The 15,021-nt window shown below is 36.0% G+C and overlaps 1 protein-coding gene and 1 pseudogene across 1 annotated transcript; both read right to left on the bottom strand.

Annotated features, from left to right (window-relative positions):
• Nucleotides 1-488: 488 nt before the first annotated feature.
• LOC149208964 (uncharacterized) lies at nucleotides 489-3,322 on the bottom strand. Its single transcript, XM_089398474.1, has 7 exons — nucleotides 2,992-3,322; nucleotides 1,688-2,878; nucleotides 1,381-1,431; nucleotides 1,244-1,294; nucleotides 976-1,026; nucleotides 840-890; nucleotides 489-610 (listed from the first exon to the last, which is right to left on the bottom strand). Exons 1-7 carry the CDS (start codon nucleotides 3,227-3,229, stop codon nucleotides 489-491), a joined length of 1,755 nt encoding a protein of 584 aa, XP_089254600.1. The 5' UTR covers nucleotides 3,230-3,322.
• An 8,415-nt stretch (nucleotides 3,323-11,737) lies between these two features.
• On the bottom strand, nucleotides 11,738-12,687 carry LOC149208963 (receptor-like protein 4 pseudogene; annotated as a pseudogene).
• Between the last annotated feature and the right edge of the window lie 2,334 nt (nucleotides 12,688-15,021).

Below are 15,021 nucleotides of genomic sequence, written 5' to 3'. Positions count from 1 at the left end.
GAATTGATCTTCAAAATCATAACTTCTATGTCCCGGCAAAGAGATGACTTCTATGTTCTGGCAAAGTGATATCTCAAATTTCTTTCGCACACAAATATAAACAGGCACACATATAATTAAAAAAAAAAACAACAACAACAAAATATTACAAGTAATGATGGCTATTGACAAAACATTCAAAAATTCTACGCACATATACATATATGATCCTAAAAATCAAAGTTGATAAGTAAGGGTGCTTATTGAAAGAACTATATGTTAGACATGATAATATCGAAGTCAATATCACAGTTCATTCCCTATACTACTTCATCCATTTAATATTTTAAGTAATTACAAGTTCCATCCATCCAATATTTTTAATAATTACAAGTTTTTAGGTTATACGTTAGACATGATAATATCGCAGTGAATATCAAAGTTAGATATGAAGTTGTTATGCATAAAGTCGTATATTTTTTGATGAACTCAATATCGATCTTACTGCTTCAGTCCAATGTGCCAACCGGGCACTGTCCTCTCACGGTCCTATGCCCTTTTGGCAGCTTTCGTTGCATATTCTTATCTGTTTTCTTCTTCATTGGCCATGCTCCAGCAACAACATTCCAACCTGTAGAATTTTTAGCAGCTTCATCATCATGAATAATACTATTACTGGAAAATATCAATAAAAAATATGTTTTTTTTTTTCAATTAAGAAGAAACTGAGTAAGATGCATCATATCTAGGACAAAAACACAAGAAAGTTTCCCCTCTACTCTAGAATCAATAAATCGACAATAAAAATTTAAACTGTGAAAACCTACATATTCAAAAGACAGAAACACTAAAAAATACACATTTGACACAATTATTTCCAGAAGCAAAATAAGATTTCAAAATGTGAAAGCCTACATACATATTCAAAAGACAGAAGCACTTAATAACACATGAAGCATTTGAGTAGCTTAAATGTTGAATTTGACAAAAACACACACTTTACACAATTATTTCCAGAAGCAAAATAAGATTTCAAAATGTGAAAGCCTACATGCATATTAAAAATACAGAAGCACTTAATAACACACGAAGCATTTGAGTAGCTTAAATGGTTGAATTTGACAAAAACACACACTTTACACAATTATTTCCAGAAGCAAAATAAGATTTCAAAATGTGAAAGCCTACATACATATGACAGAAGCACTTAATAACACATGAAGCATTTGAGTAGCTTAAATGGTGGAATTTGACAAAAACACACACTTTACACAGTTATTTCCAGAAGCAAAATAAGATTTCAAAATGTGAAAGCCTACATACATATTCAAGAGACAGAAGCACTTAATAACACATGAAGCATTTGAGTAGCTTAAATGGTTGAATTTGACAAAAACACACACTTTACACAATTATTTCCAGAAGCAAAATAAGATTTCAAAATGTGAAAGCCTACATACATATTCAAAAGACAGAAGCACTTAATAACACATGAAGCATTTGTGTAGCTTAAATGGTTGAATTTGACAATTATAAAACAGATAAATAATTATATTAAAAATGTTTTAAACAAATTAGTTATATTAAGAATGTTTTAAAGGCTGCACTACAGGCCTGAAGCTTTAAATAGATTAAATGGTTGAATCTGGCAACAAAACAAATAGATAATTAGATTAAGAATGTCTGAAGGCAACCGTTGATTACATACCTAACATACTGAATAAAAAAATCAGGGACACAGACACAGCACCAACCAGAAGCTGGCAGGGCCTGTAACGACATTTTCTGGCAATCTCATCCCTCTGTGTTTTTTTCATGTTCTCATCCTGTAATGAAGGGTTTAACTGCTCGGCACTTGTAGATGATTTTATGGGCACAAGAAGCTCCTCAAGACCAGTAGGGATGGATATGATGGAACACTTGTAATCTCTTTTATAGTCTGCTGCTACAATCTCATTTTTTCCAGCATTCACATTGCAACTCTCATCTTTAGTTTTTCCAGCAAGACCATAATCAATGCCCTCGCCCTCACAATCATTCTGATGTTCTGTTTCTACAGGGAATATAAAAACCTGACTGGGGGATACCCTCTTGAGCAACGCTACATCCCTAAATTCTTCCAGAAGTTTTGCTAGTTTAGGAAACCCCAGATAACTGAGGTTTAAAACTTTACCAGTAGCCTTGTTGAATTCTTTATAAATTACAGATATGGGGTAACCTTTTTTGCCACTGTCTTTCTTAAGAAATTGAAGGAGCCAAGATTTAACATCTTCCATTGAAGCTTTCTCCATGTTTGAAGGCCCATAATTTCTGGTATAAAACACTGGAACATTCTGATAATCTTCAGTACGGTTTTGATGCAGATATCTTGTTAAGTGTAATTCACTAATTCCAGTCTGCCCATTAATGTACTGATGTGGCATTTGGCAGGGAAGGCCAGTGTAATTCCCATGATATTCACTATACCATCTGGGATCAGTGAATGACCAATCCACTGGCATTGTAGGAATATAATCACAAGGCCGGCAATGGCTAGTAAAAGTTGAGAATGAGGGCATATTTTCAGCATAAGGGTCTACACCCATAGGACTGAAATAGGGATTTTCAGAATAAGCTGGGATTATCATGTCCCTCACACCATCAACATCTACAAAGGGCAGTAACTGCAAAACGGGCATCCATTCCACCCATTCAATCACCCCAGCTAACATGCTTTTCCCCATTTGAAGAGCACAGCCACAGACCAGAAACACACCATAGGTTCTCTGGGATAGCCTATGTATTACATTTGACAAATCAATACTCCCAATTATGAAAATAACAAAGGCTGGTGGAGGCTCATCTATTGACCAAAAAAGCACATCCACCAACAGTGCTTTCTCCACAGTTTCTTTCCCACCTACCAAATACAAAATCCCAATAACATGATTTTCCTGCTAATTAAATTCCACTTTTTAAAACACAGTAAAGTGAGCTTAAAGGAAAATAAGCAATCTGGAACTCTGAACTTACCTGGTGGAACATGTCGGAGTTTAATGGCTGAATCTACAAGCGTCTGCTTCACTGTTTCGTCCACTCTATCGAAATTTTCATAGGCACAGAATTGTTGGACATAGCCATTGATTCTAAATATGTAGAGTAAAGCCTTGCTGAGACGAGCAAGAATCCAAGGATCAACAACCTGGTCCGGAAATGGACAGCTTTCCATATCCCACCACACAGAAATTTTTCTCTCAATATCGAAGTCCATTGTTGTTGGCTGCTATATGAGAAGAGTTAACCATAACACCTGGAATTGGAAAATTCAAACCACTGTGAAAACCTTCAAACAGATCGTCCTATGTTCGAATCACAGGTAAGTATATCTCGATTCCCTGGAATTGTTTGAGGCATTAATTTATGAAGTGGGTTCGTGGTTGGTACAGCACAACTCCAACATGTGCTAACTTGGACGCGTGCTGAACATTAAGGGTTCTCATTATTGCAAGTGCGTTGAAACTACAAACGGTCTTATCACTGTGACTTCGCAGAGCTGTGGTTTCTGTAAATGAAAAAACTTAGCGACTGGAAAATCTCTAGGTGGATTTCAGTTTTGTAGTGCTGTGAAAAGAATGAAATAATTAAAAAAATTCAAATAATTTAAGTGGAATTCAATGGCGTAATACTGTTAATTTTAACATAGTTTAAATATTCTCCCGTAGTCATAGATTCTTCAACGAGAATGGTTGATTGGAACTTGGACAGAAAACTAATTTGGCACTATAAAATTAATTAACAATAATATTTTAATTTTTTAAGTTAGGTTGGTGAGGCTATACATTAGGTTTATGTTCAAGAATAATATGTCACGTTTACGTTAAGAATAATATTCAAATAATATATTAATGAAAATTAATATTTATTCATTACCAAATCATAGATTCAAATCTCACTAAGAGCATAAACTAGCATTTGCACTAGATGTTGCAAAGGAAATGCCATAAGGCATAAATTGAAGAACAATCGCGACATGGGAATGGGCAAATATAAACATGATGCAAAGATATAGCAGAAATCCTCTTTTTCTTTTTTCATTTTCTCGTTTCCGATCTGCAGAACTGGGGTTTCATGATGCACTGAACTCAGTGTTTGTTTTTGGTGAAATTGGTCAGCAAGGCGAAGGAAGCCAACATCACATTGTGTTGATTTATAGACTTGGGCATGGAGCATGGTGTTGGTATAAAATTATTACTCTGCTTAAGTGGAAGGGGCACAAAGTCACTGCTTTGGATCTCACCTCCAATGGGATAAACAAGGCAGCCCCTACAACTGACATCAATTCAATTACACACTATGCAAAGCCACTGCTAGATTTATCAGCGACCTCGGGGATGATGAGAAGGTAAATGAATTCTCTCGAACTTAACAATAATTGGTAGGATCGAGAACAATAATTGTCTAACTACTAGATCAAAGCTTATTATAGATGACATGACTAAGGATGTCCCATGCAAGTTATGAATGTTACATGTTTTCATGATGCTTCTCATTATTATTCTTAATGAGCCTTTATATAAAAGTTATGGCCTTCTGAGAGATGGCAATGATCACGAACTAGCCATGGGTAGAATTTGGGAACATTCTCAAATCTAGCGGATATGGGTGAGGCTAAACAAGTAACTTCACTCCTATCTATCAAATTTTCAAATATTCTTGAAATTCCCAATTAAATTAAGTTCAGCTCCAACATAAATCCCATTTTATTGTTAAATTCCTATGTTATACTGTGGAGGTCTAGGTTTCACCATATCAGAACCGAAATTCAAGTAGCATTTTTGTTCTCTGGTTACACTGAGGTGTTACTGGATTGGAATAAGCAACCCTTCAAGGTCAGGCCTGGGGATTGACATGGGCTAAAAGGGTTTATACTTACCACTTAGAAGACTTGGGATAGATGACCTTAGATAAGACCTTTTAGACCTAGTTCATGAGATTGTAAGAATAGTTGAAACCTTTTGTTATACATTAATTAACTTTTGGAGAGCACTGAGCTTCATCATGCTCTCATTCTTGATTTTCTTATGACCTTTGAAGGGCATTGACTTCTTTGCATAAAATGTATGGCAGGTGACTCTTGTAGGTCACAGCTTGGGTGGATGCCCATTGTCTTATGTGATGGAGATGTATCCAACCAAGATCTCCAAGGCAATTTTTGTGTCTGCATTTACTCCTTGCAACAATGAGAGCTTCCTTAGCTCTACTAACCCAAAGGTGTGTTGCCGATTTTCTTTTCAACCTGCCACTTTATTACCAAAAGATTTCGGTAGAGTTGTGTGCTTTTTGAAGATGCGTACACTGTCAAGCGATGCAAACCTTGGGAACTTGAGTTACAATATAGAAAAGGTGATGGTGTTGCAATGAAGTAGGATTATTGGTGCCTTTGGTGTCATTCTACTCCTTGCTTTTCATGTACAAGTAATACAATCTCTAAACTTTAGCAGCCTCTTGTTCTTTTTTCGTTTTCTGGTTTCCGATCTGCAGAACTGGAGTTTCATGATGAGTTGAACTGAGTATTTGTTTTTGGTGAAATTGGTCAGCAAGGCAAAGGAATCCAAGAGCACATTGTCTTGATTTATGGACTTGGGCATGGAGCATGGTGTTGGTATAAAATTATTACTCTGCTTAAGTAGAAGGGGCACAAAGTCACTGCTTTGGATCTCACCTGCAATGGGATAAACAAGGCAACCCTTACAAATGAAATCAATTCAATTACACACTATGGAAAGCTACTGCTAGATTATATCAGCAACCATGGGAATGATGAGAAGGTAAATGGATTCTCTGGAACTTAAAAATAATTGGTATGATCAAGAACAATAATTGTATAACTACTAGATCAAAGTTGATGACAGATGGCATGACTAAGGATGTCCCATGCAAGTTATGAATGTTACATGTTTTCAGGATGCTTCTCATTATTATTCTTAATGAGCCTTTATATAAAAGTTATGGCCTTCTTAGAGATGGAAAAGACCAGGGATTAGCCATGGGTAGAATTTGGGAACATTCTCAAATCTAGCGGATATGGGTGAGGCTAAACAAGTAACTTCACTCCTATTTATCAAATTTTCAAATATTCTTGAAATTCCCAATTAAATTAAGTTCGGCTCCAACATAACTCCTCTTTTATTGTTAAATTCCTATGTTATACTGTGGAGGTCTAGGTTTCACCAGATCATAACCGAAATTCAAGTAGCATTTATGTTCCCTCGTTACACTGAGGTGTTAATGGATTGGAATAAGCAACCCTTCAAGGTCGGGCCTGGGGATTGACATGGGCTAGAAGGGTTTATACTTACCATTTAGAAGACTTGGGATAGATGACCTTAGATAAGACCTTTTAGACCTGGTTCATGAGATTGTAAGAATAGTTGAAACATTCTGTTATACATTAATTAACTTTTGGAGAGCACTGAGCTTCATCATGCTCTCATTCCTGATTTTCTTAAGACCTTTGAAGGGCATTGACTTCTTTGCATAAAATGTATGGCAGGTGACTCTTGGAGGTCACATCTTGGGTGGATTCCCATTGTCTTATGTGATGGAGATGTATCCAACCAAGATCTCCAAGGAAATTTGTGTGTCTGCATTTACTCCTCGCAACAATCAGAGCTTCCTTAGCTCTACTAACCTAAAGGTGTGTTGCCAATTTTCTTTCTTTTCAACCTACCACTTTATTACCAAAAGATTCGAGTAGGGTTGTGTGCTTTTTGAAGATGCGTATATTGTCGAGCGATGCAAACCTTGGGAACTTGAGTTACAATATAGAAAAGGTGATGGTGTTGCGATGGAGTAGGACTGTTGGTGCCTTTGGTGTCATTATGCTCCTTGCTTTTCATGTACAGGTAATCCAATCTCTGAACTTCAACAGCCTCTTGTTCTTTTTTCGTTTTCTGGTTTCCCGATCTACAAAACTGGAGTTTCATGATGAGTTGAACTAAGTATTTTTTTTGGTGAAATTGGTTAGCAAGGCAAAGGAAGCCAAGAGCACATTGTGTTGATTTATGGACTTGCGCATGGAGCATGGTGTTGGTATAAAATTATTACTCTGCTTAAGCAGAAGGGGCACAAAGTGACTGCTTTGGATCTCACCTCCAATGGGATAAACAGGGCAGCCCCTACAAATGAAATCAATTCAATTACACACTATGAAAATCCACTGCTAGATTATATCAACAACCTCAGGAATGATGAGAAGGTAAATAGATTCTCTGTAACTTAGCAATAATTGGTAGGATCAAGAACAACAATTGTATAACTACTAGATCAAAGTTGATGACAGATGACATGGCTAAGGATGTCCCATGCAAGTTATGAATGTTACATGTTTTCAGGATGCTTCTCATTGTTATTCTTAATGAGCCTTTATATAAAAGATATGACCTTCTCAGAGATGGCAAAGATCAGGGATTAGCCATGGGTAGAATTTGGGAACATTCTCAAATATAGCGGATATGGGTGAGGCTAAACAAGTAACTTCACTCCTATCTATCAAATTTACAAATATTCTTGAAATTCCCAATTAAATTAAGTTCAACTCCAACATAAATCCTCTTTTATTGTTAAATTCCTATGTTATACTGTGGAGGTCTAGGTTTCACCAGATCAGAACTGAAATTCAAGTAGCATTTCTATTCTCTCGTTACACTGAGGTGTTACTGGATTGGAATAAGCAACCCTTCAAGGTCGGGCCTGCGGATTGAAATGGGCTAAAAGCGTTTATACTTACCATTTAGAAGACTTGGGATAGATGACCTTAGATAAGACCTTTTAGACGTGGTTCATGAGATTGTAAGAATAGTTGAAACCTTCTGTTATACATTAATTAACTTTTGGAGAGCACTGAGCTTCATCATACTCTCATTCCTCATTTTCTTATGACCTTTGCAGGGCATTGACTTCTTTGCATAAAATGTATGGCAGGTGACTCTTGTAGGTCACAGCTTGGGTGGATGCCCATTGTCTTATGTGACGGAGATGTATCCAACCAAGATCTCCAAGGCAATTTTCGTGTCTGTATTTACTCCTCACAACAATCAAAGCTTCCTTAGCTCTGCTAACCCAAAGGTGTGTTGCCAATTTTCTTTCTTTTCAACCTGGCACTTTATTACCGAAAGATTCGAGTAGGATTGTGTACTTTTTAACTTAGAAGAACACGTTTCACTTTGCGGGTCACCATGATTAACTCTGGAGAAGTCATCAACGCCCCTACAATGGGCCTAGGAGCCTTCTGGTATGACGAATAAACGATGCTCCTTCAAAAGAATTACAACAAATAATAAAACAAAAAACAAAAAAATTACAAAGATTATATACCTTCACCGGAGGAAAAGATTCATAAAGATTATATCAATGGTTGCTTCTAAGCTTGTCTTAGTGTTGGGCATTCACATTTTTTCCATATTCCTCCTATCTCCTCTAACAACCATAGAAGCGGCGATGGGGACAACGGCGGTAATCTTAGTGTTGGGCATTTGCATTTTTTCCGTCTTCCTCCTATCTCCTCTAACAACCATAGAAGCGGCGATGGGGGAAACGACGATGCCATCACTCAGTAAAATATAACAAATCCAATTTGAAACAAAAATATAAAAACAAAATCCGAACAAATTCCAGTTACACAATAAAAATAAAAAGTAATATAATAGTTTGTTACTAATCCGTGAAATTGTCTGATGTGGGTGTGTTTTTAGGGCTTAGCAAGGGTCACAATGAGAGCGTTGTTGGTGTTGTGCTGGTGTTGCACCAGACCATGCTGAGAGGCTATCGTGCTGCGAATGGTGTATCGAGGGAGTTACATGTTTGCAAGTTGATTGTCACCATGAGGACAGTTTGGTTAATGAATAGGAGCTACCACCCGAAGAGGCAGTACATTCAGACCCTACACAGAGGATAGTTGCAGAGCCCTCCTGGTAAGGGTAAGAGTGAAAATGGAGGTCGCACAGAACGGGAGAGACAGACGGTTACCCTCTCTGCTTTTTCAATTTTCACAAGAACTGCCAAGAGTTTCTTAAGAGCTCTCAGAACTGGTAGATTCCCCACAGTAAAAAGAAGATACAAGAGCAATTTCTTCGCAAATTGCACAGGCCTCTTGTTCAGTACTCGCTGGGGCAACCTAGTGAGAAATCGAATGGGTCCAAACTTAATAGAGGTCAGAGTCTTCCATAAGGAAATGAGGTTGTGTGTAATGGTAGATCGAGATAATGGTGTAGTACAACCCCTGTAGCAAGTGCCCTCCGTTTATGTAGATATTTGAATTCTCTGGAAACTCGAAGTTGAAAGGGGTTAACTCTTGATAGACAAGCTTTAGCAGTTTGTATACATAGGCCTCTAAACTTTCATATCAAAGCAATGAAAGTGAGCAAGAGCCACTCTCTACCATTATAGATTTGCACCTGAGGGGGGAAGGGAGTTATATAGTTTTTGCCATAACTGTTAGGGTCGGTTGTATACAGTGTCCCGCCATTTTGTCTCAACTACTTAGTATTAATATGATGGTGTACAAAACTTCAATCGTCTAACATTTGATCGGAGGGTACAAATCGGTACAGAGTGGCAGTTGGAGCAATTGATTTCAAAGGGGAATGCTTTACGGCGTAAAAAATAAGAAAAAAAAAAAAAAAAAAAAACAAAACAAAACAAAACAAAACAAAAAACAAAAAACAAAAAACCACTCTAAACAATAATATTTAAGTCTTAATTTTAAGTAAAGAAATGATGTGAGGGTACACGTGCACTTCCATTTTTAATTAAATTGAGGAAATCAAATAAGTACATTGAGAAAATCAAAGTGTAATACACCAATTGGGAGGAACGAAATGTGTTAGGGTAATAAATTAAATCAAATTATTGAATAGAGAAAAAATAAAGTATGATATATTATTTTGAAAAATGAAATGTTTTACTTTAACTAGGATGCATAGCTAGTGTTCTCTGCTGCTTAGTTTAATTATTGAATTTTGAAACATATGAACCAAGTATTATTTCATGTTCTTCATCATTAATGTAAATTTATATATGCTTAGCATGTTCTCCCATGTGCAACTTTATTATTTATTTGCAAATATAATTGGAAATTTGTATTTGATGATTCTTTGTTAAAAAGAAGCACATCAATGTATTTTTTTAATACTATACTCATAATTGTTTTATAATTTGATGCTTATTGAAAAGTTACAAGCTAAAATTTACTTGAAATTTAATTAAAACAAATGTTATATAGTAGCTAGTACCCGTTGCTTAGTTTAAATATAGCTAAATTAAAGTAAAAACATTGAATTCATGTTAGTGTTAAAATTTAGAATTTAGTCAATTTAGGTTTTACTAATGGCTTAGCTAAATTAAAGTAAAAACATTGAATTCATGTTAGTGTTAAAATTTAGAATTTAGTCAATTTAGGTTTTACTAATGGCTTAGTCTAACTTATAGATGAAAAATCCTTTTTCACGGGAATTCACCAAAATCTAGTAATAAAATTTCAAGATTTGTTGTTTTTTAAAATACATTTTTGAATGCGTAAATCTATTCAGTGTCCTGAAAACCTTGGGCACTCCAATTATGGAGATTAAACAATTTGAACTCGAGTTTTTAAAAAAAATTGCTGGATTTTGATTAAAATTAACCATCTTTAAACAAAACAAAAAAATTCATTTCATCTATAAGTTAGACTAGGTCTTTACTAATTGGTAAATTGAGATATTTTGTTAATTGTAATACTTCATTGTCATAGTGGAGAATCTAATCCTACTCAACCACAACAATAGTCTTATTAGTCCATCGCATAATATAAAAATCTATTTCCATGGACATTTTCAATAGCTATAATTGAAGATCAAGGTTCCAACTTCCATTTTTACATTTACCACTATGTTCAATGAAAAGAGAGGTGGGTTTAAGTACTGTTGCATATGGCAATAGTGATAAGTCCTCATGAATTGAATTATTATAGATATGATTTCTCTGAGCGTCAAGGAAAGATTTTCTTATTTTTTTTCCTTTTTTAATAACAATTTGGTACTATTAAGGCAAAAGAAATCATTATAATAATAGTATATTATATTAATAATTTGTATAAAAAAAATTATATATATATAAAATTATAAGTTTTAAAAAAATAGTTTTAAATTAGTATGCTTATTTTATTGTTCAAATTTTACATTCTTTAGAAATATGGTCTTGGTTATAGTTTTTGCCAATTTCCATAGTCATGATCGTTGATTTGGATGGCTACGATTGAGAGATAAAGAGCCCATACCCACAGAAGATGCCCATACAATCCAATGGCCTTTATTTTTCGAGAAACTTGAGTTATTTAACTTGGACCTGGTTTTACCACTTCATAGACCAGCTATATAACCAACATTATAGGGCAACCATGCAGCACCCACAAAGGCACCCTTAATAATCTGAAAATCAACATAAAAATAATTTTTTTATTTCAAAATTAAAAAACAAAAAAAATTAATATAATAGTATTATTATGAGAATCCATTTTTTTATTAAAGATAATAAAAAATATTATTTTTAAATATTGAATAATTAATAAAATGAAATAAATGTTGTAATGAAATCAGATAAAATAATCCTATAAATGGTTGCCAACTATTCGTGGTGACAATGGATTACGGTGGAGAGTTATTAGTCCCTGCCTGGGACTATTAGCGATCGATCGATCGCTGACCGAGTAGTTTGACCGTTATATTTTTGGTATATTGGCATTTTAACCTAAGTTTATGCAAAGTTTTGGTGCGGAAAATAATTGGGGTCTTATTATCGGCTTCGAGTTGTTCGATGCAAAGGACGGTTGATATGCCGCGCAAGTTGGTTTGTCGTAGGACTCGCCGTACACGCTCTGGTCTGCTCCACAGTCCACCCGCTTAGCAGTCCTGAATATGGCAGTATCCCCCCACTCAGCCCCAAAATCATAAGCTTGTGGATGAAGCTGAAGAATCTCGATGCTCATTACCGAAGGATCACCGTGGCCGGTGCTGTGAAAGCAGACAGTGGCAGCGGTGTCCAAGACAAAAACTAAAGCTTCGACATATGCCTGGTCGTCATTCATGCTCCAGCCCGGCTTTAAAGAATAAACCTATGTTCCTTCAATGGAGACATCAAAGACCGGCTCGCGGTCGGCCAAAACGTCCTCGTTGAGGCCAAAGAACATTCTAACGGAATAATGGTCGTTCGGTAGACGAGTGACATTGTAGTAGTTCTCGGGACCGTCCGAGAGCTTAAAGAAACGGAGTTTCTTGAGCTGAGGAGCGATGTAGCTCGTGGTGGTGGCGTTTGCGGACGAGCCACCTGTGTAACCGTAGTCTTTTACCCAGAGCATATTCGTCTGGGGGGTATGTGTGTTCTCCCATGAACCGCAGCTGATCCGGATGGCCAACGGCTCTGCAAAACCAAAAATGCTGTTATACTCTTCTTTCGACTACTTTGAGAAGTAGAATTTAATCAAAATATGATTTGAATTGTCGAATCTTGAAGCTATCGGATTCTGAAGTTGAAATTTGAAAACCTTCAAAATATTCCGGAATTTTAACTTAACTGAGATCATGTGGCTTTGAGCTTACCTGCATTCTGTGAAAATGCTGTGTAAATGCTCGTCCACACACAAATACACGCCACTGCGGTCAATCTAAAGCCAACCTTGACTGTTTCCTTCGCCATTTTTCAGTAACGGAACTCGATCGCGAAGCCTCTTACGCATGATTAGGATATGGTTCCTTAACAGAGAGCCTAAACTTCATCAGAAATGGAGACATAACGTCAATGAGAACTGCAAAACTCCAAGACGATATCCATGATCTCCACAGGCTGGAATCATGAGGCGTCTTCAGGGGCTCCACAGTAGTCCAAGAACCGCAAGATATTGCAATGATGGCGTTTTCCTGCCTTTTTACAGTCATACAACGGTAATGTTTGTTGGTTCCCGTGGATCTGTGTTCCCACGCCGATCACGCGTTCGAATCTCATCGCTCGATGTAGTCAACGCCCAAACATTTATGAGAGCTGAAGTGATCGATCTTTAAATGCGAACAATTCGGACGAGAAAATTATTTAGTAGTCCAAAAAGCCCAAAGAAATCTTCAACTCGATAAATTAAGGGCGAAATCATGGCGGGATGTAAGGGAATTAGATTTAATCGTTGCAAGCACGTCTCCATTTCTGTCAACGCTTGCGTTAGTCGGCCTGTTCTATTCATGTTTATATAATATATTGTTAAATTTATTTATTTATTTAATAACAATATCTTTTTATTTTCTAAGAGATTTATATTGGTACAGGCATATGGATTACTCTTTTGGGATTTTAATCTTAAAAGAGAGAACTTAAATCTAGTTTTTAGTTCTGAATCCAAAGAAGAGCTCTTTGCCTCTGACTAAATCTTTAGATCCAGTTCAAGTGCAGATCAAGCAAATGTCAGAGACTACATGCAGCAAAGTCAAAAGTAAATGGTCCTCATGTTGAATAGGACATCTAAGCAAGCAGCCAAGTCAACGGTAAATGGTCCTTCCCCTTCTCGGCAGGGACTTCCGCCACTGTTGTGGCTCTTGTTTTTACTTTAGTGAATGCAAATTTCATGGGTTGTACTAAGAAATCATCTGAGAATGTTCGTCGAAAGCCGGAGGTTAGTGAGTGGATGGTGGTTCTTTAATTAAATTTGTCATAAATGTACAAGTGCAATCTCAATACTAATATACTAAATAGTACGGGTGGGTATTAATGCAGAGTAATTATTAGAAAATAAGATTATAACCAATAAAATAAAAGAAAAATATAATAAAAATTTTAAGAAATTAAATATTTATATTTTTATAATGTTAATTTTACCAATTGCTATATGATGAGTATAGTTTCCCATGTGCAATGATATTTAATTTTGAGATTATTCGGATGCCCACATTTGTGTCCATGTGTCCATAAATCTGACACGTCGCATTACAAATGCCAGGTGCCAAATTATTAAACCAGACGCGTGTGTTGTGTGTTATGTGAAGATCACTCTGGATCTGATAAGGACGAACCTTCACTTTGTCTGATATAGATTTTGAGAACCAGAAGTTTAGAATTCGTTCAAAAGTGCTAGTCTTGCCAAGTGCAGAAGGATTTAGTCAGAATTTGTTTCTTAGCAGTAGAATGATTCAGCTTGAACGCAAGTTAGTCGATGTTGAAGACTCGCCAGATGCTCACGTGAAGCTTACTCCTGGTATTCATATATATTCTGTTGCTCCTCTTTTCTGTAATTTTTTCTGTAATTGTCAATAGATATGTTATTGCATGTGTGTATTTTTTCTTGTAGTTGAGATGCGCAGAGATCATTGAATATTTTGTATACGAGAGGCTTGGTAGTTGAGATGCACAGAGATCATTGAATATTTGTATATAAGATTGCAGTGTTTGTAGCGTTGAATGCAATCAAGATTGATATTGTCTAACAAAGATCTCGCTATAATAGTATTCATATATATATAATAGTAAGGTTTTAAATTCTACTAGACTTGAATATGAAGAAAGCCAACCCTTTGCTAGATGGCAGCTACCTTCAATTAATGCTTCAGAAGTCTATGCAGATCTATCTGCCTTCCATTTAATTGCCGCTACTAGGATAAGTATAAAGGAATCTATCAGTTAGATTCAAGAAAATTCTGTCTGTGTACAATCTATTCCTTTACTTAACCCCAAACAATTACAGGCTGAGGCTAAGCGTCTAAAAACCCAGTACCTTCATTTGGGTTGTATCAAAATTGGAATACATGCATTAACAAATCAGGGTTTGAATACTTTTGTGTTAGCTACTGTCCGAGATCTTACACATAACAAATATACAGATTCATTGATAGGAGGGATGGTTGCACCTCTTTCAAATGGTCCAGTTTATTTTGATTGCTATCCAAATTTTTCAGTTTATGTCTTTCATGAAACTATTGAGAGAATTGGAGCCAGTAATGTCTCGTTCGCCGGGTCAGTACTCATTTTTCCATCACTCTATATAAAATGGAT

Source organism: Pinus tabuliformis, chromosome 1_2, assembly GCF_031772625.1.
Source record: "Pinus tabuliformis cultivar Carrire ecotype Pingquan chromosome 1_2, CPIR1, whole genome shotgun sequence".
In the NCBI taxonomy this organism is placed as follows: domain Eukaryota; kingdom Viridiplantae; phylum Streptophyta; class Pinopsida; order Pinales; family Pinaceae; genus Pinus; species Pinus tabuliformis.
Note: the sequence above shows the minus strand (reverse complement) of the source record. Positions and strands in the feature narration are given on the sequence as shown.